General features: G+C 45.6%; 1 protein-coding gene across 1 annotated transcript; it reads right to left on the bottom strand.

Annotated features, from left to right (window-relative positions):
* LOC146355153 (uncharacterized) lies at positions 1-27,191 on the bottom strand. Its single transcript, XM_084840774.1, has 4 exons — positions 27,043-27,191; positions 24,119-25,213; positions 9,052-9,060; positions 1-3,942 (listed from the first exon to the last, which is right to left on the bottom strand). The coding sequence occupies exons 2-4, from the start codon at positions 25,181-25,183 to the stop codon at positions 3,280-3,282; spliced, it is 1,737 nt and encodes a 578-aa protein (XP_084696900.1). The 5' UTR covers positions 25,184-25,213; positions 27,043-27,191; the 3' UTR covers positions 1-3,279.
* Between the last annotated feature and the right edge of the window lie 644 nt (positions 27,192-27,835).

The following is a 27,835-nucleotide window of genomic DNA, read 5'->3' as shown; positions in this document are numbered from 1 at the left end:
CAATGTGGTGGTGTACAGAGGCCAACTGGCAAAACAGTTATCCTTGTTCCAATATTTCTGTCCCTGACTGTACATGCTTAGACTTCATGTGGAGAACAAACTGAATGCATGTAGATTCATGCAAGTGAAGTGAGAGATCACACTTCAGTTGGCCAGATTCAAAACGGGACAGGGGCTCCTGCACCTTTAATAGTTCTGCAAAAGAGGGAATTTCAGTAGGTTTAACATGCCATGTCTGTTGCTTTGACATCTCTGGCCCAAAGATACAGCAGTATCTCTCATCGCAAGGCTGCAGACCTTTACTTTCCTCCCGCTATCTACTATAGCATGATGGGGCTCTACATCTGCTTCATAGCAAGTGGGGCTCTAGATCAGCGGTGCAGAATCTCAGAATCTAGCCATCTGGGGTTCCCCGGCTGACCACACTCTCCTCCCCTGGCTCCACTTCCTTGCCCCCAACCATGGATCGTTTGGTGGTTTCCAGCTTCTGTTTAGTTTCCCCCTCCCCAGTTCTAAAAGACTGAAATGCCTTTCTTATTTATTGTATTTATTTATTGTATTTATTTACTGTACTTTTAAACCTTCCAGTAACCAAAGTTCCATGAGATGTGTACAAGCAATAAAAACTGTGTAGGATAAAACCATCCAGCAGCACACGCAAACATAAAAAAAAAATTACAGCATAATAAAAGCAAATCAAAACCAATTAAAGGGCTGAGTTACTGGCAGTAAGAGCTTGAAACTAAAATTGGCTGATATTTTTGGCCCCACCCCTTTTGCCTTTGGCCCCACCCCTTTTGCCTTTGGCCCCACCCCTTTTGCCTTTGGCCCCGCCTGGTTTGCCTTCAGCCCACTCACTGGACTATGGCCCCCAAAAGCTTCTCCGAAACTGAATTCGGCTCTCCAGCTGAAAGAGGTTCTGCACCCCTGGACTAGATCATTAGAGTCCTGGGGCAGCAGCTCCTGAATTTGCTGGCTTGCTGCTAACACAAGCGGCGTTCTCTCCAGGTCAAGAAATGGCAGTGAGGGGCACTGCCTCCAGATGCAAGGGAAAAATACAATGACGACAATGTACTTAGTTGTAATGAGCTGTAAAGTTTGTTTGAAAATGACACACACACACACACCATTTTTAAGTCGCAATGAAAAAACAGCAGCCGCACTAACTCTGGCATCCTAATCCTGGCAAAGAAGGCAACCTTAACGTGGAAACTTTACATCATCACCAGGTCAGGCTGATGAAGTGGCCTAAGAAGTGTAGGCCCTGTCTCTCCACCAGCCACTCGCTGCTGCAAGAGTGCCAACAGTAGCTTCTGCACTGGCAGCGCTGGAGTCTGTTCAGGTCTAACAGGGCTTGAGTGCAAGCTACATTAGTGTAATTGTCAATATTTTCCCCTGAACTAAAAGATTAAAGTTTTAATAAGGTGATGATAGAGAGAACAACAATACCCTTGCGGCTTGTGCCACAACACGCAGGAGGGGGAAAGATGGCACCCATTGGAACTGGAACGCTGGGAAGGTAAACCAGAATCATCGATTAAGGGGCGAGAATCCTGCATCCTCCCCACAAGTCCATTTCATGCACTGATTTGTCCAGGAAGTTGCCACTGGTGTGTGCTGTATAGTCCCCTCATTGTTTGCAGAGTTAATGGACAGGGCAGAGCTCAAAGAGGAGAGGCTTTTTGCCTTCCTACATCCCCTCCTTCAGACCTATGCAGTTCTCACCCCCATTACAGTCTAGTGCAGGGATTCCTCAAACTTTATTTATTTAGAATATTTAGAATTTTGAGTGTCATGGGCACTCTCACAAAATGGCTGCCATGGCAGGGGTGGGCTTTGCCCATTCATTAAATGGCTGCCCTAGTGGGCATAGCTGGTCACAAAACACTCTTTTCCCAGACAGCAAACTGGTGAGACTACAAGAAAAGTAACTTGCCCAAGAACCTAAGTACAAGGCAGAGTTGGAGAGTCTGAGCTCCAAAACTCAAAACCACGCTTTTGAACCCAAATAAAGATGTGCTGGAGGGCAGCACTTGCTTTTCAACAAGCCAGCATCCCAGTTAATAATACATTTAAAATATTAAGAAATAAAATAAAAAGAGGACAAGGGAGCCTGGCAGGTGCCAAGAGAAGTGTCTGTGGGACACATTGATGCCCATGGGCACCACATCGGAGACCCCAGTACTAGTGTGCCTGTGCACCAGGCTTAGGATAAGAACGAGCAAGGCCAGTTAACCTGGCCATCTCTGTTGCCTAGACTCTTGAGCAGAACTAGGCAGACCCCTTTCTCATATCAAGGGGGCTCTCGCAGGGAGAAAATCTGAGCATCCTTAACCCAGATCAGCACCTTGCTTCACCTGAACCCCTTCTACACCCACGTTTCTAGCTGGGGTAACTGGATTACTGTGAGGTGTCACAATATGCGAAAGAAGAGGCTGACCTGTTGGGAACACTGCATAGCCCTCCCTGGTTGTGGGAAGCCTCAACGTGACCTTCCAAGAAATAGGGGCTGTCTCCAAGTCAACAGCTGTCAATCCTGGACTTATTTTTTAAAAAATCAGGGTTCAGGGTAGGGTCTTCATACCTGTAAGCATCCCCACCAACTTCCCAGGCTTATCTCCTCAAGCTTAATTTGAAAAACAAAACAAAAAGAAGTTAGGTAAAGAGACAAATTCTCTAGAAAAATATCAGCCACAAACATTGTCATTTATCCTGACTACACAATAACTGCATTTGCACATAACGCTATGCCCTGCTTTAGGTTAACCATGATTTGTTGTATCAGTCATGAATTGTGTCGTAAACGAGCATATAAACCATGGCTTGTTTTCCCTATTTCAGGTTTGTTTCTCTCCCACTCAGCCTCCCTTCAGAGCTGTTTCATTTTCAGGCTGTTCTTGCTAGGTGCCTCTGTTTCAGGGTGGACAGCTGCACAAAAAAGTCAAGGATAAGCCACAGTTCTGGGTTCAGATATCACAACGAGCCATAGTTTAAACAAGCCAGCCGTCTTAAGCCAACAACAAGCCATGGCTTCTATGTGTGGTTTGTAGCCGGTTAACAAACCATAGTTTGCTTGAAGGGATGGGTTCAGACACAGTGACAAGCCACATTGCAACAAACCACACCGTGGCTTATTGTTATGTGCGAACAATGTAGGGTTTCTAGCTTCAGAGACAGAGAGAGAAATAAAGTGCATAAATGACCACTTTGTCTCAGCATGCAGCATACTTGGGAATTCATTCCAAGAGCCAACAGAAAGCTTCTCTCAACTCCAAGGGTTTAGCACTTCAGGGCAATTCCACTACTGTGTCCTGCCTGGTGCCTCACGTGGCTGGATTTGTGGCTGAAGCTCTTTCCGCACTCACTACACAGATAGGGTCTCTCTCCTGTGTGGATTCTCTCATGTGTCACAAGATCTCCACTCCGGAAAAACCCTTTCCCACAGTCTATGCAATTGTACGGCCGTGGTGCTCTGCGGTGGTGTCTAATAAAGGCCGTACTACTGCCGTAGCCTTCTGCAGCTTCAAGCGTTGCTTCTTTGAGGTGCATCCTTTGGTGCCTAGCCAGATGGGAACTAACGTTGAAGCTCTTCCCGCACTCAGGGCATTCGTAGGGCTTCTCTCCTGTGTGGATCCGGTGATGCCTTATTAGAGCTGACTTGAAATTGAAGCTTTTCCCACACTCGGGGCAGCCATAGGGCTTCTCTCCTGTGTGGCTTCTCTGGTGATGAATGAAGTGTGAGATCTGAGCAAAACCTTTCCCACAGTCTGAGCACATGTAGGGTTTCTCTCCTGTGTGGATTCTCTGATGCTGAGTGAGGTGGCTGCTCTCCATAAAGCTTTTCCCACATTCGGAGCATTTAAAGGGCTTCTCACCCGTGTGGAATTTCCAATGTCTTTTGAAGGCTGATGGATTGGCAAGTCCTTTCCCGCAATCTGGGCACTTTAAAAGCTGCTGGGCCCCACCAATACCATCATGTGCTTTAGGACTCCGCTGGCGGCTTTCCTTGCAAACAGTGTGTGCATTTTTGTTTCCACCTTGGTCCTGATGGACTCCAGGTTCTTTGCAAGCCGTTAAACCTTTGCAATGTTGTGGGAGTCCCTCCACCACTTTTGCTCGCCTCATTGATCTGCAGGGTGTGCAGTTCTGAACAGTCTTTCCTACCTTAGGATTCTGAGATGTTGCCATCCCAGGACCTTTTTAATAAGAATTCTTACACTGTTCTTACTCAGCGTGCTTATGACTGCTAGGAAAAAAAGAAAAAAGGCTTGAGCTTTAGGTAAGATGTGGCTTTAGATAAGGCCATTTTTAATTCATTTCTTTTCATTTAATCGATTTATAGATCATTTGACTACATCTAAAAATACATCTTGAAGCAATTGATAACATAAACATTTAAAATACAAAACAATCTCAGTTAAAATGTTTAGAGAGCAATCTTATGCCCCCTACACCGCTTCTGGGGGGACACAGGATCGTTCGGTTTCTGGGATCTGAGGTTGGAAACAAGGCTCTTACCTTGGAGCCCAGAAACTGCGCTCCTCCCTCTGCCTCACAGCCAGTGCAGTTCTGGCTATGTCTCCACACTCAGAAATAGACCATGAAGCTGGGGAAAAGGGCATGGGGAGGGAAGGGAAGGGGAGGAGACCAGGGAAGCTGCATTACACAGCTTCCTATGCTCACCCCAGCCTCCTTCCCTCCCACTCAGAAGTGCTGCAGCTAAACCGGTGAAATCACCTGTCTAGCAAAAATGCAGAGTGGCCGGAGCACAGAGGTGAGGATCGCCTCTGTGCTCTGGCTGCCCTGCATTGGAAACCTGGCAGCCTCTGACTTCAGAGGCTGCCGACTATCTCCATAGGATTGTGCCCTTAAAAACTATAAATGCAAAACGTCTCAGTTAAAAATATTTAAAATTAAAAGAGAAACATCCTCAATTAAAACATTAAAATGAAAAAAAAACCTACTATCAGCCAAGTGGACAGCACAATTAGTCAGGGAAGGCCTGGGTGGAAAGGTAGGTCTTTAACTGGAGCCTACTTTTTAAAAAAGGCTTGTCATGAAGAGGCAGCCCCCATGGGATGCTATTTATAGCAACTCTCATGTAATGAATGCGTGTGAATTAAGCATCATCTGGAGATGTTAAATTAAGTGAGCAACATAAAAAAGGAAGCCCTGCCCCAATTCTTCTAACTAGCAGTAGATTCAGGACAAAAAAAATAAAGTACTTATTCATACAACGCAAAATTAGTTTATATAATTTGCAGCCACGAGATCTGAGGATGGCTGTTAGCTTAGATACATTAAAGGGGAATTAGACAGATTCATGGAGGATGGCACTATCAATGGCTATATGCTACTAGGGGCCAGATGCTGCGCTGACTGCCAGTTGCTGGGAGACAACAGCAGGCAAGGGCTGTTGCATTCATGCCCTACTTCTGAGTGTCCCAGAAGCATCTGGTTGGCCACTGTGGGAAACAGGACACTAAACTAGATGGTCCTTTGGTGTGATAACAGCAACGCTAGATAGGAAGTGGGCTTATCCCAAGTCAGAGCATTGGTCCGTCTTGCTCAATATATCCTACATCAGGGATGGGGAACATTTTTCTCCATTTGGGACACATTCCCTCAGGAGTAATCTGTTGGGGGCTGCATAGGTGGGGCTGGAAGTAGGCAGGGTGGGGCCTGGGCTGGTATCCTCCTCCACCCATGCTCACACACAGAGAGTACACCACTGCCCACACTCACCCCCCCCCCCCCGCTCAGCTGTTCCCTGCCAATCAGCAAATTGGCAGGACTGGACCAGGGACCGCATAGGATCTGCCTGAGGGCAGCATATGTTTCCCCACTGCCAGTCTACTCTGACTGGCAGCAGCTCTCCAGAGATTCAGACAGGGATCTTTCCCAGCCTTACCTGCAGAGGCAAAGGAAAGCCAGGACTTTTGGCTTGCAAAACATGTGCTCTGCTATTGAGCTGTGGCCATTCCCCTACTTGTGTGTTTTTATGGGTTAGGCCTACTCCATACCTTCTCAGAGTGCCTCACTCCACCACAGGGGGAAAAAGACCTAGCTCCATTCTAGAAAGCAAACCGGGGTGAATTCTAGGAGTAGCCCCACATCTGTTCACTGAACAGAATCTTCTTGTGAGAACTGCACTTTGGGACAGAAGAAAGCATATGTGGATACACAGTTAAGGCAACCCCTGCTGAAATAACTTTCAGTAGGGAGCCATTTTTCCATTTGTAAATGCAGATGGGATGATAAAATAGGCCCCATCTAACTTGGATCTGGATTTGGTACAATGCTTTTCAAGAAACCTAATTCATACATGCCTGCACTTTTAACAATTTGACCAGCAGATATTCAACAGGTGCAGCTGTCTTCCAGCATGGGGATGGACCAAGGGTAAAGCTTTCAGCTATCAAATTTCCACATGTTGTGCAACTGTTAAAAGCCACAGGAGCCTGTCAGAAAAAGGTAGTAAATGCATGTTTTTAAACAAGCTGAATGAGCAAGCCTACACTGGAATGGAATAGAGGTGGAGACCCGGGGTGGGGGGTGGAAGCTTCAGATGTTGGATTTCTGCCGGTCAGCCACTGCTCAGTTCTTGGGGTTTTCCTGACTGCATCGTCTCTTTGAGATCTCACTCACTTCAACCTCCTGCCGTTCCCATCGCTTCAGGAGTTAATGACTGCAAACCAGGGGCTGCTCTATGACGTTCGGTCCATTGGGTGCCAGTTCCTCCTTTGATCAGGTATGCTGAGAACAATGATCCTATCACAGGTTGGAAGACATCAGAGCAGCTGTACACTATGCAACAGCATTTGACCCAGGAAGCACACCATACCTGCAGAAGCAGAGAGAGAAACCCAAGACCAGCCTCACTTTCCTCCTTGGCTGCCGGAGCCCTCTGGTGGCCGCAGCCTGGCAAACTCTGCAGGTTTTATTTGCGAGCCCAGGGGGCTCAGCCAGTGGTGCGGGTAGAGCTGCCTCAAGGTTTTGAAGGGCCCTTGGGAAAGACAGCTCCAATGGGCCCCCTCCTTCAGTGAATCTGCCTATCAAGCAAGCAAGTGGTAGCAATGATGAGGAAGAGGATGAGGAGGTGGGGTTGCACTGGGGAGGTGGGGTTGCACTGTATGTGAAAATACATATCTCTGCACAGAAATACAGGAGGATGAGCTTGGTAGCCCCATCGAGAGCATCTGGATCAAAATAAATGGAGCAAAGAATAAAAGGAACCTGGTGGTCAGAGTCTACTACCGGCCACCCAATCAAGGAGAAGACGAGGATGAAACTTTTTAAAAGCAAATAGCCAATGTTTGAAGGAAGCATGATGTAGTAGTAATGGGGGACTTCAATTTCCCCGATACTTGCTGGGAGACAAATTCTGCAAAACATGGCCCCTCCAGGAAATTCCTGACTTGTGTGGCGGATAACTTCCTCCTACAGAAAGTAGAGGAAGGAACTAGAGGATCGGCTATGCTTGACTTGATCCTAACCAACAGAGATGACTTAGTGGATCAAGTAGCAGTTACAGGAACTCTGGGGAAAAGCGACCATGTTGTACTTCAGTTCTTGGTTCTAAGGGAAGCAAAAGCCGAGTGTAGTCAAACATGTACCCTGGATTTTAGGAAAGCTGATTTTAATAAACTCAGAACAATGATCAGTAAGGTCCCATGGCAAGCGACACTAACGAGAAAAGGAGTCCAAGCTGGGTGGGAGCTTTTAAAAAAGGAAATTCTCAAGGCACAATTACAAACAATTCCAGCAAGAAGAAAAGGTGGAAGACAACAGAAGAAGCCAACGTGGCTTCACAAAAAGCTTAGAGATGACCTGAAAACAAAAAAGCACACATCTAGGAAGTGGAAAGAAGGCCAAGTAACAAAGGAAGAGTACAGGCAGGTAGCACAGAATTGCAGGGATGGCGTCAGGAAGGCTAAAGCTCTGAACGAGGTGAGGTTAGCGAGGGATGTTAAAAGCAACAAAAAGGCTTTCTTCAGCTACATGCATAGTAAAAGACAGAGGAAAGAAATGGTTCAGCTATTAAATAAGGATGGCAAAATGATAACAGATGACAAAGAAAAGGCAGAGGTGCTCAATTCCTACTTTGGCTCAGTCTTCTCCCAAAAGAGGGTCTATGACAAAGGCGAAGTACAGGCTGAAGGGGCAGGATTGCAGCTTGAGATCGATAGGCAGATGGTCAAGGAACACCTAATTCCTTTGAATGAGTTCAAATCTCCAGGGCCAGATGAAATGCATCCTAGAGTCATAAAGGAACTGGCAGAAGAACTCTCAGAACCACTGTCTATTCTCTTTGAGAAATCATGGAGGACGGGTGACGTGCCAGATAACTGGAGGAGGGCTAATGCTGTCCCTATCTTCAAAAAGGGTAAAAAGGAGGAACCTGGAAACTACAGACCAGTCATTCTGACATCAATCCCTGGGAAAATTCTGGAGCAGATGATAAAGCAATCCATCTGTAAGCACCTTGAAAACAATGCCGTGATTACTCGAAGCCAACATGGATTTGTCAAGAACAAATCCTGCCAGACGAATCTGATCTCATTTTTTGATCAAGTAACCTCCCTTGTGGACCGTGGGAATGCTGTAGACATCATATACCTCGACTTCAGCAAAGCTTTTGACAAAGTGTCCCATGATATCCTGATGAGCAAACTAGCTCAAACTGGGCTAGATGAAACAACGATCCGGTGGATCCACAGTTGGCTACAGAATCGGACTCAAAGAGTGCTTATCAATGGGACCTTCTCAAACTGGGGAGAGGTAACGAGTGGGGTACCGCAGGGCTCAGTCCTGGGCCCAGTACTCTTCAACATTTTTATGAATGACTTGGAGGAGGAGGTGCAGGGAATGCTGATCAAATTTACAGATGACACCAAATTGGGCGGGATAGCTAATACTTTGGAAGACAGAAACAACATTCAAAGTGATCTGGATAGACTGGAACACTGGACAGAAAACAACAGAATGACATTTAATAGGGATAAATGCCAAGTTCTGCACCTAGGAAAAAGAAACCAAATGCACAGTTACAAGATGGGGGATACGTGGCTCAACCACACTACAAGCAAGAAGGATCTTGGAATTGTTGTCGATCACAAGCTGAATATGAGCCAACAATGTGATGTAGCTGCAAAAAATGGCCAATGCTATTTTGAGCTGCATTAATAGAAGTATCGCTTCCATATCCCGGGAAGTACCAGTTCCCCTCTACTCAGCACTGGTTAGGCCTCACCTGGAGTACTGTGTCCAGTTCTGGACACCACACTTTAAGAAGGATGCAGACAAACTGGAGAGGGTTCCGAGGAAGGCAACGAAGATGATCAGGGGACTGGAAACAAAGCCCTGTGAAGGGAGACTGAAAGAACTGGGCATGTTTAGCCTTGGGAAGAGAAGACTGAGGGGAGATAGGATAGCGCTCTTCAAGTACTTGAAAGGTTGTCACAGAGAGGAAGGCCAGGATCTCTTCTCGGTCATCCCGGAGTGCAGGACACGGAATAATGGGCTCAAGTTACAGGAAGCCAGATTCTGGCTGAACATCAGGAAAAACTTCCTGACTGTTAGAGCAATACGACAATGGAACCAATTACCTGGGGAGGTGGTGGGCTCTCCCACACTGGAGGCCTTCAAGACGAGGCTGGACAGCCATCTGTCAGGGATGCTCTGACTTGGATTCCTGCATTGAGCAGGGGGTTGGACTCGATGGCCTTGTAGGCCCCTTCCAACCCTACTATTCTATGATTCTAGGATTCTAGGAGTGATAGCAGGTGGCAACGATGGCCGTGAGGAGGCAGAGATCCGGGGAACAAGTAGGCAGGGGCATCTCCTGCTCCTCCTTCTCCACCATTGTCTGGTCCAGAGGGAGAGGCAGAGGAGCAAGCAGGTTCTAATGGTGAGGCGGAGGAGGGACTCCAGGGGTCTCTTGTCAGGGGGCCTCTGCTGGGGTGTGGGCCCTCGGCAGGTGCCTGGCCCTGCCTACCCTTGATGCCAGCCCTGCTCAGGGCCAAAGGTAGAGCCCCCCCAGATTACCATCCAAATAGCAGCATGGGGCAATGGCAAACAGGCCCACCAGAAATGACATTGCTTGCCACAGCATCCTTTCTTCCTATTTTTAAAAACGTTTTATAGTTGAAGGGGGTGGGATTAGCCAGCTAGGCATGTATGACATAGCATGGAGGTGGAGAGAGGAGAGAAATGGATAGGGAGCCATTTTTCTCCCTCTCTCATAATACTAAAACCCAATGGGGTCATCCCATGAAGCTGATTGGTGGGAGATTCCGGACAGATAAAAGGAAGGACTTCTTCACATTGATAATTATGGAATTCACAACCCCATGGCTGTCTAAAGCACGAACCCTATAAGACCATCAGGTTCAGGGTCTAGAACTGCTGGCTGTGGTTGATGGGAACTGTCATCCAACACCTCTGGAGGGTACCAGGTTAGGGGGAAGGCTGCTCTAATCCCTCAGTAAGATTGCCTGTAGTCATTCAGTGGTGCTGCAAATCACTTTTCACATGCTCAGATGTTATGGCTGCTACTTTTTCAGCAACTATAGTAGCTGTGCCTTTAATAGCAGCTTGATATTGTGCAGATGAATAGCAGATGCTATAGTTTTACCCTCATGCTGTGAAAAAAGACATGACCTGATTTCAGCATATCAAGCACAAGAGCAGGTCAGGCTTATTTATTTTTTTATTTTCAGTTGGCAGCCATACCAGATACACTACTCTTGTTACTCGTTCACATGCCTGGACACTCAAAATAGGTTCCAGAGCTAACTCTTGCCTAATCCTGTGCAGAGAAGTAAAGCTTGCTAGAGTAATCTGCCAATCCAGAATTCACCCAACAACTGGCGGGGGGGGGGGGGTGCCGGGGACTGGCCTGGCCTGCTCATGTATCTTTGTGCTGTGGTTAAGAGACTGAGCTTTGAATCAGGAAGCCCTTGATTCAAATCTCGCCTCTGCCATGAACTCACTAGGTGGCCTTAGGCAACCCACTCTCTCTCAGCCTCAGTCACTCCAACAGCAATACGGGGTTAACATTACTTACTTACCTTACAGCAGGAGTGGGCAACTTGTGGCTCTCCCACTGTTTTGGCCTACAACTCCCACCATCCCTCACCATTGGCTATATGGTTGCCTGACTGTGAGCTGGATACATTATGCATGGAGCAGAATGAAGTGGTAGGATGGATATACCACTTCACAATTCAGGGTGGGAATCACTTGTTTCAATGTTCCTGTGTACACCACTGCTCACAAGCAGAAAACTAGCCCATTAGGGAGTGAACTGGCCTAGAAATGTCTTTCTTGATATGCTAACTCTTTTAGTTGCAGGGATTTTTTTTTTTTTTAACATGGGGGAGTGTTCAGAGTTGGTTTCCACCCAACCTGCAGTCTGAAGTGGTGCAATTCATTCTATCATCTCAGGATTGTACCGCCTCATTCTGCTGCCTGTATGGAATAGGCCTGTGTCTGTCACTAAAGTGGACTAGAATCTCCACACCACCTATCAGTAATACATATTGAGAGGGTGGGAAAGTACACCCTTTCACAAGCCTGGAGTACCAGGGAGATGCAAAAGAATGTAACTAAGCCATTCAGGTTCCCCTCCAACTGTTGCAACACCACACTCTCCCATGCCTCCAGGGTAGCGTGTGAAGCATCAGGCCCCTTAGCAGCCCACACTGTAGCTTCTCCCCACACCAGCATCTGGACACAGAAGTAATACTGAAACAGCTCCCATACCACCACTGTAATATGAGAAGAGGGTTTAAAGGTGCACTATTATGCATGTTTAGACAGAAAAAAATGCTTACAACTCCCCACACGCTGGGGGCTGTCGGCCTCATGCATCGGATTTCGCCCTAAGTAATCTTGAGTATACAGCCCAGGGAACCACTATGATCCAGTGGCTACTGTTGAACATGAACCCAGACTCAGCAATAGTTTCCCTTAGGTAAGGTACACATGGTTTCCATGGGTAAAATGGTGATATGCCTCACAGTTCTGACAGTTGGTTGGATCCAGACTTACTCATATTTAAACTATACCCATTGAAAACAATGGGATTTAAATTAGTCATGACTAATTTAAGTCCCATCGGTTCTAATGCATCTACTCTAAATATGATAAAGTCTGTATCCAAGCCATTGAATGGCAGAGGTACAGCTCTTTGGACATTTGAGGTATTTCATAGTAGCCCCATCTCATCATTAAAAATTAATACATGAGCAATTTGGATAGTGAAGTAACTTTATTCAGATGGTATAACCAAATGACATCTGTGGCGGATGCTCTCTTGATCCTATTCATACGTACCTTTACTTTTGTCATTTATGGCATGTAAACAATGGTCCCTTTCTGGAATTGCTTACAAATGGGCAGATTTAAAGTTACCAAGAAAATGGTTTGATGCTAGGCTAGAGAGCTGGAGTGGTGCAGGAGAGAAGGGGGTGAGCTAGGGGCACTAATTTGAATTTTGTTGTTGTTGTTGTTCAGTCGTTCAGTCGTGTTCGACTCTTTGTGACCCCATGGACCATAGCACGCCAGGCCTTCCTGTCCTGCGCACTCTCCCAGAGTGTGCTCAGGTTCATATTCATTGCATCGGTGATGCTATCTAGCCATCTCATCCTCTGCCGTCCCCTTCTCCTTTTGCCTTCAGTCTTTCCCAGCATCAGGGTCTTTTCCAGAGAGTTTTCTCTTCGCATTAGGTGGCCAAAATATTTGAGCTTCAGCTTCAGTATCTGTCCTTCCAATGAGCACTCAGGGTTGATTTCCTTTAGGATTGACTGATTTGACCTCCTTGCAGTCCAGGGGACTCATAAGAGTCTTCTCCAGCACCACAGTTCGAAAGCATCAATTCTTCGGCACTCAGCCTTCCATATAGTCCAGCTCTCACAGCCATACATTACTACTGGGAAAACCATAGCTTTGATTAGACGGACCTTTGTTGGCAAGGTGATGTCTCTGCTTCTTACTATGCTGTCTAGGTTTGCCATAGCTTTCCTCCCAAGGAGCAAGCGTCTTTTAATTTCATGGCTACAGTCACCGTCTGCGGTGATCTTGGAGCCCAAGAAAGTAAAATCTGTCACTGCTTCCATTTCTTCCCCTTCTATATGCCAGGAAGTGATAGGGCCAGATGCCATGATCTTCGTTTTTTTAATGTTGAGTTTCAAACCAGCTTTTGCACTCTCCTCTTTCACCCTCAACAAGAGGCTCTTGAGATCCTCTTCACTTTCTGCCATTAGGGTGGTATCGTCTGCATATCGGAGGTTGTTGATAATTCTCCCAGCAATCTTAATTCCGACCTCTGATTCATCCAACCCTGCATTTCTCATGATGTACTCTGCATATAAGTTAAATAAGCAGGGTGACAATATGCAGCCTTGTCATACTCCTTTCCCAATTTTGAACCACTCGGTTGTTCCATGTCCGGTTCTTACTGTTGCTTCTTGACCCTTGTACAGGTTTCTCAGGAGACAGGTAAGGTGGTCTGGTACTCCCATCACTTTAAGAATTTGCCACAGTTTGTTGTGATCCACACAATCCAAGGCTTTAGCGTAGTCAATGAAGCAGAAATAGACGTTTTTCTGGAATTCTCTTGCTTTCTCCATGATGCAGCGAATGTTGGCGATTTGATCTCTAGTTGCTCTGCCTCTTCGAAACCCCGCTTGTACTTCCGGTAGTTCTCGGTTCACATACTGCTGAAGCCTAGCTTGAGATACACAAATTCAGAGAGAAATCCATGAAAATTTCCACCACTGGATTTTGGGGATGGATTCCACCATGGAACTCCACCATGGAATTTGGGAGCCCTGGCAACCTCTGGCTGAAGTAGGATACTACTGGCATTATGCCAATAATATTGCTGCCATGTGCTGGGGTCTAGATACTTCTGCACCTGCTAAGGCCTACACACCATGAATTAGGCCTCATGCCTCCATGGAGCTATGGGGTGGGGGAGATTTGATTCACATAATACAAAGTATGCAATAGAAATAAGGCTTAGAAAACAGGAGAGAGACTCCAGCAACAGAAGCGGTAGGGGAGGAGTCCAATATACCTGGGTCCATGACTAGGGTAGCAGCAGCAGTACATCAGTATCCAGAAACCATAATTCACAGGTGTAGCAGGAGTGGCACTGGGAATCCAGAAAGGAGTGGCAGACAGATAGAAGGTGTGCATGTCTGTTGGGTGTATTTTATACAGGGCTGACATCAAGGGTAGGCATGGTCGGGTACGTGCCAAGGGCCCACATCCCAGCAGGTGGCCCACTGATAAGAGCCCCCGGAGTTGCTCCATCTTTTCACCATTGCAAACGGTTTTTTCACCTGCCTCTGTACCCTGACAATGGTGGTGCTGAGAAGAAGGAGCAGGAGATGCCCCTGCCTGCTCACTCGCTGGCTCTCTGCCAGCCGAGCAAGCTGATGGTAGCAATGATGAGGAGCAAGGGGAGGAGCAGCTGGCAGCTGGTGACAACAGGGGTGAGTAGACTCACTGAGGGAGGGGGCCCATTGAAGAGGCCTTGCCTAAGGGCCCTCAAACACCTGGAGCCAGCCCTGATTTCATATATGAGAGAGAGTGCCACTTTTCTCCTAGGGGAGCTCCTGTCCTTCTAACAGAGCCATGGGCAGCCTTCCCTGATTTGGTGCCCTCCAGATCTTTTGGACTTCAGCTCCCATCAGCCCCAGCCAACATGGTGAATGGTCAGGAATGAGAGACCAAAGAGCCCAACAGCTCCAGAATCAAGTGCAGTAAAAATGAGTTTCTAGTATTTTGCTTTAGGTACTGTGATAAAACAGGAAAAACTGAGGTAAAAGTTTAGCTTTTATGTTTTGTTTCAGTGACTGAAGGACTGAATGGGTAAACATTCAGTAGAAGAAAAATCTGTGTCCTTTACTTTAGGCTTGTACTTGAGGAGAGTTACATTCTAAATGCGTGCTGGTAAAATGGCAATTACTTCTACCACTGAGAGGAAAATGAAGCCAGGTTTCTGTCTTTATATATGGGATGGTAGGATCGAAATTGGTACCATGTGATTGGAGAATAACTGAATAGTCTAAACATGCCCATTGGTCCTAAGTTTAAACTAAAGTAGTGTGATGGACCCCTTCATGGATCACTGCCTTGTTGTGGCGAAGGGGCTTGCGTAACTCAGTGAAGCCATAAGCTATGCCGTGCAGGGCCACCCAAGACGGACAGGTCATGGTGGAGAGTTCTGACAAAATGTGGTCCACTGGAGAAGGAAATGGCAACCCACTCCAGTATTCTTGCCAAGAAAACCCCATGGAACGTATCACAAGGCTAAAAGAGATGACGCCGGAAGATGAGCCCCTCAGGTCAGAAGGTGTCCAATATACTACTGGGGAAGAGCAGAGGGTATTTCCAAGTAGCGCCAGAAAGAGTGAAGCGGCTGGGCCAAAGCCGAAAGGACACTCAGCTGTGGAGGTGTCTGGTGGTGAAAAGAAAATCCGATGCTGTAAAGAACAATATTGTTTAGGAACCTGGAATGTCAGATCAATTAATCAAGGTAAGCTGCAGGTGGTCAAACATGAGATGGCAAGATTGAACATCGACATCTTGGGAATCAGCGAACTAAAATGGACAGGCATGGGCGAATTTAATTCAGGTGACCATCATATCTACTATTGTGGGCAAGAATCCCTTAGAAGAAATGGAGTAGCACTCATAGTCAACAAAAGAGTGAGAAAAGCAGTACTGGGGTACAATCTTAAAAATGATAGAATGATCTCAGTACGAATCTAAGGCAAACCATTCAACATCACAGTAATTCAAGTCTATGCCCCAACCACTGAGGCCGAAGAAGCTGAGGCTGATCGGTTCTATGAAGACCTACAACACCTTCTAGAACTAACACCAAAAAAAGATGTCCTCTTCATCATAGGGGATTGGAATGCTAAAGTAGGAAGTCAAGAAATCACCGGGATAACAGGCAGGCATGGCCTTGGTGTACAAAATGAAGCGGACAAAGGCTAATAGAGTTTTGCCAAGAGAACACGCTGATCATAGCAAACACTCTTTTCCAACAGCACAAGAGACGACTCTACACATGGACATCACCAGATGGTCAATATCGAAATCAGATTGGTTATGTCCTTTGCAGCCAAAGATGGAGAAGCTCCATACAGTAAGTAAAAACAAGACCTGGAGCTGACTGTGGCTCAGATCATGAGCTGCTTCTTGCAAAATTTCGGCTTAAATTGAAGAATGTAGGGAAAACCACTAAACCATTCAGATATGACCTAAATCATATCCCTGATGAATATACAGTGGAGGTGAGGAATAGATTTCAGGGATTAGACCTGATAGACAGAGTGCCTGAGGAACTATGGATAGAGGTCCGTAACATTGTTCAGGAGGCAGCAACGAAATCCATCCCAAAGAAAAAGAAATGCAAGAAAGCCAAGTGGCTGTCTGAGGAGGCTTTACAAGTAGCTGAGGAAAGAAGGGAAGCGAAAAGCAAGGGAGAAAGGGGAAGATATACCCAACTGAATGCAGAGTTCCAGAGAATAGCAAGGAGAGACAAGAAGGCCTTCTTAAATGAACAATGCAAAGAAATCGAGGAAAACAACAGAATGGGAAAGACTAGAGATCTCTTCAAGAAAATTGGAGATCTCAAGGGAACGTTTTGTGCAAAGACGGGCATGATAAAGGACAAAGAAGGCAGGGACCTAACAGAAGCAGATGAGATTAAGAAGAGGTGGCAAGAATACACAGAAGAACTATACAGGAAAGATCTGAATGTCCCTGATAGCCATGAGAGTGCGGTCACTGAACTTGAGCCGGACATCCTTGAGAGTGAAGTCAAGTGGGCCTTAGGAAGCATTAGTAACAACAAAGCTAGCGGAGATGACAGTATTCCAGCTGAGCTATTTAAAATCCTAAAAGATGATGCTGTTAAAGTGCTGCATTCAATATGCCAACAAATTTGGAACACTCAACAGTGGCCGCAAGACTGGAAAAGGTCAGTTTACATTCCAATTCCAAAGAAGGGCAATGCCAAAGAGTGTTCAAACTACCGCACAATTGCGCTCATTTCACATGCCAGCAAGGTGATGCTCAAAATCCTACAAGCTAGGGTTCAGCAGTATGCGAATCGAGAACTACCGGAAGTACAAGCTGGGTTTCGAAGAGGCAGAGAAACTAAAGATCAAATCGCCAACATTCGCTGCATCATGGAGAAAGCAAGAGAATGCCAGAAAAATGTCTATTTCTGCTTCATTGACTATGCTAAAGCCTTTGATTGTGTGGATCACAACAAACTGTGGCAACTTCTTAAAGTGATGGGAGTACCAGACCACCTTACCTGTCTCCTGAGAAACCTGTACGAGGGTCAAGAAGCAACAGTAAGAACCAGACATGGAACAACCGATTGGTTCAAAATTGGGAAAGGAGTACGACAAGGCTGCATATTGTCACCCTGCTTATTTAACTTAAATGCAGAGTACATCATGAGAAATGCAGGGTTGGATGAATCAGAGATTGGAATTAAGATTGCTGGGAGAATTATCAACAACCTCCGATATGCAGACGATACCACCCTAATGGCAGAAAGCGAAAAGGATCTCAAGAGCCTCTTGTTGAGGGTGAAAGAGGAGAGTGCAAAAGCTGGTTTGAAACTCAACATTAAAAAAACTAAGATCATGGCATCTGGCCCTATCACTTCCTGGCATATAGAAGGGGAAGAAATGGAAGCAGTGACAGATTTTACTTTCTTGGGCTCCAAGATCACCACAGATGGTGACTGTAGCCATGAAATTAAAAGACGCTTGCTCCTTGGGAGGAAAGCTATGGCAAACCTAGACAGCATAGTAAGAAGCAGAGACATCACCTTGTCGACAAAGGTCCGTCTAATCAAAGCTATGGTTTTCCCAGTAGTAATGTATGGCTGTAAGAGCTGGACTATAAGGAAGGCTGAGCACCGAAGAATTGATGCTTTCGAACTGTGGTGCTGGAGAAGACTCTTACGAGTCCCCTGGACTGCAAGGAGGTCAAATCAGTCCATCCTAAAGGAAATCAACCCTGAGTGCTCATTGGAAGGACAGATACTGAAGCTGAAGCTCAAATATTTTGGCCACCTAATGCGAAGAGAAAAGTCACTGATGCTGGGAAAGATTGAAGGCAAAAGGAGAAGGGGACGGCAGAGGATGAGATGGCTAGATAGCATCACCGATGCAATGAATATGAACTTGAGCACGCTCCGGGAGAGAGCGCAGGACAGGAAGGACTGGCGTGCTATGGTCCATGGGGTCACGAAGAGTTGGACACGACTGAACGACTGAACAACAACAAGTGTGATGGAATGTTGGCCACACCAAAGCTGATTGGTTGGAGGGTGCTGACTGGAGCAAATATAAGGAGCTGTTGCGAGTCATCTGAAAAAGTCTTTCAGAAGAGTTTGCCTTGGGGGTTTTACCAGAGGAAAAGATGTCAGGAGGTATCTTTATGAGAGGCTGGGAGCCTGAGGAAGGCATCAGCCAGGGAGATGAGCAGGCACAAGACTAAAAAGCCAAGCTGAGAGCATGTAGGGCAGAGGCTGAAGTGAGGAGAGAAAGAATTGGAACAGCCTTTGGAGGAATGAGCTGAAGCCTGGTGTCAGGTGGTGGCAATAGCCTGAAGACAGAGTAGCTGCTAGACCAAAGTGAAGACTTAAGGGGAAGCCAAGTGAACAGCCTTAAAAGTTCCAGGCAGAAGTCAAATCCTACCAATGAAAACTGCCTTTCAAGCCCACATTGTTAGGCCTGTGAGTTAACTGGAGTGGAGCTTGATAGGGGAATTGGCATAAGTTTGGGTAGGGTTAGGACCTGGGGCTTCTAACACCGGATGGGTGGTAAAACCAACCATTCAGAAACTATTTTTAAGTAATAGAAATCTTAAATCTTGGTTTTATTTCTTCTTTAGTAAAATTCTATATTTTACTTTCCTGATATCTCTGATCTGTTTTGTCTCACACCTAATGACCAGGTACCTTAAGGAAAAGGGTTTGTGGTTTAATGATGGCAGCAGAAGTGAAGGGAGGGATTGCCTTGTGGTGATCCTTAACATTTGGTGTTAGTGGTGGGTTTGAAGCTGAAGCTCAAATATTTTGGCCACCTAATGCGAAGAGAAAACTCCCTGGAAAAGACGCTGATGCTGGGAAAGACTGAAGGCAAAAGGAGAAGGGGACGGCAGAGGATGAGATGGCTGGATAGCATCACCGATGCAATGAATATGGACTTGAGCACGCTCCGGGAGAGAGCGCAGGACAGGAAGGCCTGGCGTGCTATGGTCCATGGGGTCGCGAAGAGTTGGACACGACTGAACAACAACAACAAGAGTCCACAAAGGCTAGGTTCTCCACGAGTAACAAAAATACCCACTAATGGAACTGGATGCTATGAAAATTGCTTTAAGGGCACAATCCTAAATTCGTTTAGACAGAAAAAGGTCCTACAGCTCCCAGCATTCCCAAGCCAGCTATGGTTGCCTGGGGAATGCCGGAACCTGTAGGTGTTTTTTTGTGTCTAAACATGCATAGGAATGTGTCCTAAGTCTCTAATTTAGTGGCTAAAATGCTGGACTTAGAACAGGGAGAGTTCTAATTCTAAAGCATTTGACCTTTTGGAACTGGCCATCAGCAAATCAGTCTCAAATTACAGATTAGGAATAGTAATGATATGCCTCTTGGATTTATATTTATAGTGAAGATAAACAAGATGGAGTATTTTTAAGTACTACAAAGTGCTATAGAAATCAATAACACTTGGTTTCAGTAATTTCTGAGAATGTTCTATGGTATCCAATACTAAATTCCCTGCTTGGAGCACAATTAACTATAGTAAGAGCCAAATGGACAAAATAGGTGGAATAAAAAATATGTATTGATCAAGATAACCAAGGTCCTTGCTTGTGCATTTGACAAGACCTCTATAGAACAGGTCAGTTTAAAACTGTTTATTTTCCAGGGCTTAAATTGTAAGGGCAGAGTAGCCATTGAGATGGTTTATTTTAACATCCTCCCAAAGTGAATAGTTTTTACATCTTTTAAAAATGTCTACATATGACTTCATCTCAATCTTTACCTTCCTCAATAATAATGGTAATGACCATGAATTGAATAATACCAGGCACACTATCACCCAGATGACTAAAAAATGTGATAACATCCAAGTGTTTGGCTTTTTTTTTTTTTTTCTTCATCCATGCAAAGGGTTGGCTCCTAAAAATGGCATGCTTGTGCCTAGGAATTCAGTCTTTTCCCACCTGAAAATAACCATAATTTGCCCCCAGATATGAGTGTTTATATGGGCATCCCTTAACATATAATGGTCACCATTAATACTGAACCGTTAAAATCCTCTTAGGCCAGCAGGCAATAACATTGATCCGGTTAACACCCAGCAGGCAAGAATATTGACTAGGTGAATGCTGAACAGGCAATAATATAGTTTGTTTTATCAGTCACACAAAAGGAACTCGAGATTTAAAGCAGATTCATACATCATGTAATATCTCAAATCTTAATGTATAAGCTACCTCTCGGAAAAGCTTAATATTTGATGTGAAGTAATGCAAACCCGCCCCCCTTCTACTTGCATTGTTGGATCTGTGAAGGTTCATTCACACACACAGATTTCCCCACTTGATGTTGTAGTCATGAAGTTTTGCTTGAGGGGCGGTGAGGTAAAAATCTAGGGATACAACCAATATCGGAATATCTACTGTAAAAGTAATAATGTCCTCATTGGTCATTGCACACTTATTGCAAGCAGGCATGGCCATTACAGGCTGTGACTATAATTGAGGTACTGTAATGCAACCATCTACATATTATAATGATCCAATGTAGAGAGTACAGTACTTTAATATACACTGATATATAGACTGTATATATGGGGGGAGCAGCACATAGGTGTATCCCCTTATTATGACTGATCTCTCCTCCCCAAGTCCCCAGTAGCCTCCAGGCCAAGGGAGAGAGCTCAAGCTTCCCCAGGCCAGGTGGAGAATCTCCATGAACTGGATTAGGCCTGAAGGCCAAAGGTCCCCCATCCCTGATGTAGAACATTATTTTGTATATGGTGTTTTCAATTAAGTTGTAATGGGTTGTGGTGGTGGTGGTGGTGATGATAATAATATTGAGTTAACTTATTAAAACATATCCTGCCTGTCAGCCCCTTACAGGGGTCCCAGAACAGTTCACAGTATCAGTTAAAACAATATACATTCCACAAATCAAGAAAAACCAAGGTATGAACCAGAAGCTAGACTTATTTTTTTACAAAAATCAAGAAGAGGGAGGGAGATTAAACCAAACCAAAGATGTGGTGGAACAAAATGTTTTTGCCAAAAGGCCAATAAAGAGGGGGCCAAGCGGCGTCTTAGTACAGGGACTTCCACAACCTGGGTGCTGTATCCCAGATCCCAGCCAATTGGCCCTCCAATGACAACAGGATGTAAAGCAGAGCCTCTGATGATTACCACAGTGGATGGGCAATTCTCACGGGGGAGAAGGCAGTCCTTCATATATTCCAGTCACACTTTGCAGGTAAAAACAGCACTTTCAATTATGCTCAGAAACAAACTGGGTAGCCAATGTAGTTTGAACAAAATTGGAGTTATGTACTCTGAAAAGCAGGCTCAGGCATAACAACCCTAGCTGCCGCATTTCGTGCCAGCTGGAGTTTCCAAACGCTTGTCAGAGGCAGACCCATGTAGAGCACATTGCAGTAATCTAACCTGGGTGATATACATTAACACTAGGATATATTCTGCTTATAATAGTCTTGAATTAAATGAGCACTCTTTACAAAGTTGCCTCTGTGCATAAACTAAATATGGAGAGAGAGTGGGATGGTGCCTTGTGGTTCTGCCCCAACATCACAAACCCCACTGGCCTGCTCACCCCCAACCCTGCATTCAGTATGACATCTGAGATGAGCCTGCTCACACTAGCCGCTGAACTGTCCTGTCCTGTCTTGTCTTTTCACCACCAGGAGCCATTCCAGCAGGCTGTACAGAGGGAGATGGGAGAAGAAGCAGGGTCATTCCGCCAGCCCTGCTGAAATAATATTTAATTTTTTCCTCTTCCCTTCTGATCACTTTTTTCTTGTGTGTCATGTCTTTTTAGATTGTAAGCCTGTGGGCAGGGTCTGTCTTGATTTACTGATTCCATGTCAGCCACTCTAGGAGCCTTTCCGGGAACGGGCCAAAAAGACATAGAAATGGGCATCAAAATGGCAAATGTGGTTCAGTGAAAGCAAGTGTAAACTGATGCACATTGGGGCAAAAAACCCCAACTTCAGCTATAACCTGATGCGATCTGAGGTAACGGTGACCAACCAGGAAAGAGATCTTTGGGATGTGGTGGACAGGTCAATGAAAATGTCAACCCAGTGTGTGGCCGCTGTAAAAAAAGGCAAACTCATTTCAGGCATAATTAGAAAAGAAATTGAGAACTGCCAATATCCGACTGCCCCTATACAGATCTATGGCGTGACCACATTTGTTATACAGTGTACAGTTCTGGTCACCACACCTAAAAAAAGGATATTGTAGAGTCAGAAAAAGTGCAGAAAAGGGCAACTAAAATTATCAAGGAGCTGGAGCAACTCCACTATGAGGAAAGATTACAACCGCTGGGATTGTTTCACTTAGAAAAACGGTGAGTAAGGGGGGGACACGATGAAGGTGTTTAAAATTATGCATGGTGTGGAGAAAGTGGATAGTGAGATATTTTTCTCCCTCTCTCATAATACTAGAACCTGAGATCATCCCTTGAAGCTGATTGGTGGGAGATTCAGGACCGATAAAAGGAAGCACTTCTTCACACAGTGCATAGTTAAACTATGGAATTCACTTCTGATGGCTATATGCTACCTCCAGTATCAGAGGCAGTATATCTATATATACCGGTTGCTGGGGAATATGGGCGGGAGGGTGCTGTTGCTTTCATGTTCTGCTTGTGGGTTTCCTGTGGGCAGCTGGTTGGCCACTGTGTGAACAGAATGCTGGGTCTGGGTCTGAACCAGCAGGGCTCTTCTTATGTTATACATATATAAAAGTAGGCTTCCCTTGGGCCGTGCAACATCAGAAGCAGGGCCAAGAGATGTGGTCCCCCTCCCCATCCACACATTTAGCCAACACATGGAGACAACTCTATGAAGAGGGCTATAGATTCTGCACAAACTAAGACGTATACTCTGAAGGATCAATACAAAAGTTTTAATGGGAGCTTTAATACTTCCTATACCCGTTCATCAACAAATCCTTTAGCTTTTAAGTTTTAAAGTCTGAAGATCTGTTTCATCCTAAAAACGAAAATGAATATTAAAGTACCGGAGAGAGCAATCTTATGGCCACTAGACGCTGTCTAGCAGGCCATAGGATATGCTCTATTCCGGGAACCGACCTCGGACCCCGCGCTCCAAGGTCGGTTCCTGGAAATCCGACCTCCCCCCTTATCCGCACTGCCTCAGAAGCAGTGTGGAGAAGCCCCATCCTCTGCACTCGGAAGACGAGCATGGAGCGACTGAAAAGGGGCAGGGGGTGTTCCAGGGCAGGGAGAGCAGAGCTGTGTGTATGACACATCCTATGTTTTGTACTGCAGCTTCCTCTCCCGACCGGCCCCCCCGCCGCTAGACAGCTGAAAACAGCTGTCTAGCAAAAAAGAGCAAGGCAGGAGAGGCGCAAAGGGAACGATCCCCTCATGCCTCTCCTGCCTTGCTTTGGATAGGCAGTTGCCTCCGAGGTTGGACGCGGCCACCTATCTACTTAGGATTGCGCCCTTAGTGTCTGGTTTTATTTTATTTTTTGCAATAAGCATTTTATATATTTTGATTATTCCCAGTTCTCCTTTTCTGTCCATGGTTGCCCTTCTTTTTGCTACAACTCGTCAAGTGTTGCACACACATGTATGAACTCACCTTTAAAATTCTAAAAACAAGCTGACTACTTTGAGACACACTGCTTGGGAAATACTGGTGATGTGTTGTTACCTGCAAGCTACTGGTTAGAGAGCAATGTTCTATATCCTTTGGAAGTGGAATTACATTAATAGTAATTAGTCTCCTATATAATTGTCTCCAATGAGTCAAGATTTTTGCCCAGTATGGACTCTCTGGTGTGAAATAAGGTGTGATTTCTGACTGAAACTTTTCCCACAGTTGGAACATTTATAAGGTTTCTCCCCTGTATGAAGCCGTTGATGTATAACAAGACCGGAATTGAAGCTAAAGCTCTTCCCACAGTCCTTGCATGTATATGGCTTCTGCCCCGTGTGAATGCCTTGGTGCGAAACGAGATGTGACCGCTGATTGAAGCTCTTCCCGCAGTCAGAGCATTTATAGGGCTTTTCCCCTGTGTGGATTCTTTGGTGTATAACAAGACCAGAGTTATAACTGAAACTCTTCCCACAGTCAGGGCATTTGAAAGATTTCTCTCCCACGTGGGTCCTCTGATGTGAGAGCAGGTGTGATTTTTGACTGAAACTTTTCTCACAGTCGGAGCATTTGTACGGCTTCTCCCCAGTGTGAATCCGCTGGTGTATTATGAGCCCAGAGTTGTAGCTGAAACTTTTCCCACAGTCAAAGCATTTAAAGGGCTTGTCTCCTGTGTGGGTCCCACGGTGAGAGGTCAGGTGCGACCGCTGGTTGAAGCTCTTCTCACAATCGGGGCATTTATAGGGCTTCTCTCCCGTGTGTATTCTCTGATGTACCATAAGGCCTGAGTGGTTGCGGAAGGTTTTCTCACAGATAATGCACAGATATGGTTTCTCTCCCAAGTGGACAATCTGATGTTTGCTGAGGCCCACGCACTGGCGGAAGCTATCCTCCCGCTTGCTACGGGTGATCTTACTTTCTCCAATGTGGATCAGCTGCTGGATAACAATTTGGTCAAGATTCTTTAAGCTTTTCCCCTCGTGTTGAGCAGCTCTGCCTTGTATTTTTTCAGAGGTGTTTTTTTCTCGCTTCTCTGGCACATCCCGACTCTGGTTCTCTCGTTCCAGTTTGCGGCTTTCAGTGACTATCTCTTCAGAGCCTCCTGTTAACACCATGTTCATTTCCATACGGTCTGGCTCTGCTTTTACACAGGTCTGTTCCTCTGTCGCCATCCCATCACCTGTTGAGGTGCCGGGGAAATCAGAATTCACAACCAGGAACATTCTGTATGTTTCATTCCTCCCCCTGAGCTCCTAAAAATCAATAATAATAATAATAATAATAATAGCATGCGTGTTTGTCAGACTGTCCATCCATCAGTGCCATAGCACCGTGAAACCTGGACACCTGAAACTTGGCATGCATACTAACAGGGCCTTACAGGTGATCTTATGATTATTTTGTTTTTATAATGCATTAATTTTATTTAATTTTAATGTGTGTATGTGGTTGAAGCCTGCAGTAACAGCTTAAGCCACTAGGGGCAGGCAGACTTCCCTAACCAGTACAAAGCTTTGTAGTTCATGTGGTTTACAGTTAGGGGAGATCAGTAGGCCAAAAGACAGAGTTATACATCTGCCCACTCTCCTCTGCTGTGGTGCTGTGCCCCCAGAGTAATAGTGGAAAGACCGCTCTTTCAGGGGGCTATGGGGTATACTACGGTAGAGGCCATGCCTAGGGGTGCCAATGTCACTCAAACAGGGTGAGCACAACATGTCCAACTCTGATAGCTGCCTAAGTTTGCTTGAAGGCTTTGCTGTATAAAACTAAGGGCTATTCTAACCTGTCCATTCAGTAGTAATAAGTAATATAGGCGGTTAATAAATCAGTGTGAATGAATGGTGTGGAGAAAGTGCATAGCAAATATAATAGATTACACCAGATAGTGGAGAGAAAGTGTGCATGATTGATTACACACACACACACATGCATGCACACTCACACTCTAACTATAACCTGTCAGCTTTGCCTGGCTGCAATACTCATGCATATAAATCATTTATTGGAGTATCCAGATGTGAAAGCTGCCAACCCCATTAAATGTTCCAAACGACACTTCTACTTGAACCCATCCCAGATTGTCGTCAAAAATTCATTACTCCGATGCATAACATCAGTTATTTAGAATGCCAAATAACACAAATATAAGTTGGGAAACTTAAATCCATGGCAATATAGCATAACCAATTATAAGTCTTCCAGAACTCGCTACCATGCAATTTAATTTGAGTTGAAAGAACATTCACCTCTAAAAGGATATTGTAGAGATGGAAAAAGACAACCAAAATGATCAAAGCGCTGGAGGAGCTCTCCTATGAAGAAAGGGGACAGCATTGTGTGTGTGTGTGTTAGTTTAGAGGCGGGGAAAGGCAAGTAAGGTGGGGAACATGATAGGGGGAAGTTTTCCTTCCTCTCTCATAGTGCTAGAAATCAGGATTATCCCCTGAAGCTGAATGGTGGGAGATTAGGAAGTACTTCTTCATACAGTGCATAGTTAAACTATGGAATTCACTACCATACGATGTAGTGATGGCTATCAATTTGGATGGCTTCAAAAGGGAATTGGACAAATTCGTGGAGAAGGCTATTAATGGCTACTAGTCCTGATGGCTATATGTTACCTCCAGTATCAGTATGCCTACGTGCACCAGTTGCTGAGGAACATGGGCAAGAGTTTGCTGTTGCTCTCATGTCCTGCTCGTGGGCTTCCCAAAGGGCATCTTCCTGGCCACTGTACGAGCAGACTGCCGCACTACAAAGGCCTTGGTCAGATCTCCAGCAGGGCTCTTCTTCTTCTGCTCTCATTCCAAAATATCCCCTGAGTAATATCAACAAAAGTATGCTACTTCATCGTATTCGTGTCAGTAAAAACACAGAACTCTATACTTCATGTTGGAAATACTCATTTTAACAGAGTGCAGATTCCATATAAGCACAGCACAGCTACAGTACTAGCCTGGTCAATATCGGACAGAAGTCCACCCTGAGTAGTGGGGCGGCGGCGGCGACTAGTTAAAACGTTTCCTGGCTAGGCTGCAAGAAGCTACTTCCCTGTCTTCCGCCCGCAGAGCCCCTCGGTTACCTGGGCAGCTTCCCGCTTCTTAGGAGTTTTCACTAAATCTGGCGTTCAGTCTGCGGTAGTTTTCATTCCGGTCGGGTAAGGAGACCAGCTGGACGTGTAACAGCCGTGCTCACGATGGCGGCGGCGCCCGCGGCAGCAGTTCTGTTTACTACAGGAAGCTCATCCTGTTAACCTAATGGAGCAAAGTGGGAAAGCGCATCGACTTCCCTGGGAGCAACGAGCAGGGCCCTCTGCTGGCACGACGAGGAAAGCTTCCGATTTAGGCGGGCCTACGAAAGGGCTCTTTAAACTTTAAAGGAATGCCAGCTTTTTCTTTTCTTTTTAAAAATTTAACTGGCCCTGTTCTTCGTAGCCTCTAAACAGCAACAGGAAGGGGACGGTATGATATTAAGCTTGGTCTGCACACATTCAGCAGAATGAGGTGGTACCATTTGTTGTTCAGTCGTTCAGTCATGTCCGACTCTTCGTGACCCCATGGACCATAGCACGCCAGGCCTTCCTGTCCTGCGCTCTCTCCCGGAGCGTGCTCAAGTTCATATTCATTGCATCCGTGATGCTATCTAGCCATCTCATCCTCTGCCGTCCCCTTCTCCTTTTGCCTTCAGTCTTTCCCAGCATCAGGGTCTTTTCCAGGGAGTTTAGGCAGGGACATTTGTGATTTCAGGTCTAAGAATCACTTTTCTGAATGTTGAAAGCATGCCTGCAGGTAAAAAGCTAGGACATGAGGAGAAATTGCTCTTGCCACCCCCTTGCTTGTGGTGTTAGTTTTATTTTAAAGAAAATGTGGGGGACC

This window comes from Heloderma suspectum, chromosome 2 (assembly GCF_057233095.1).
Source record: "Heloderma suspectum isolate Gila_16-S chromosome 2, 16-S_ref, whole genome shotgun sequence".
NCBI lineage: Eukaryota > Metazoa > Chordata > Lepidosauria > Squamata > Helodermatidae > Heloderma > Heloderma suspectum.
This window is presented reverse-complemented; position numbering and strand designations above follow the sequence as displayed.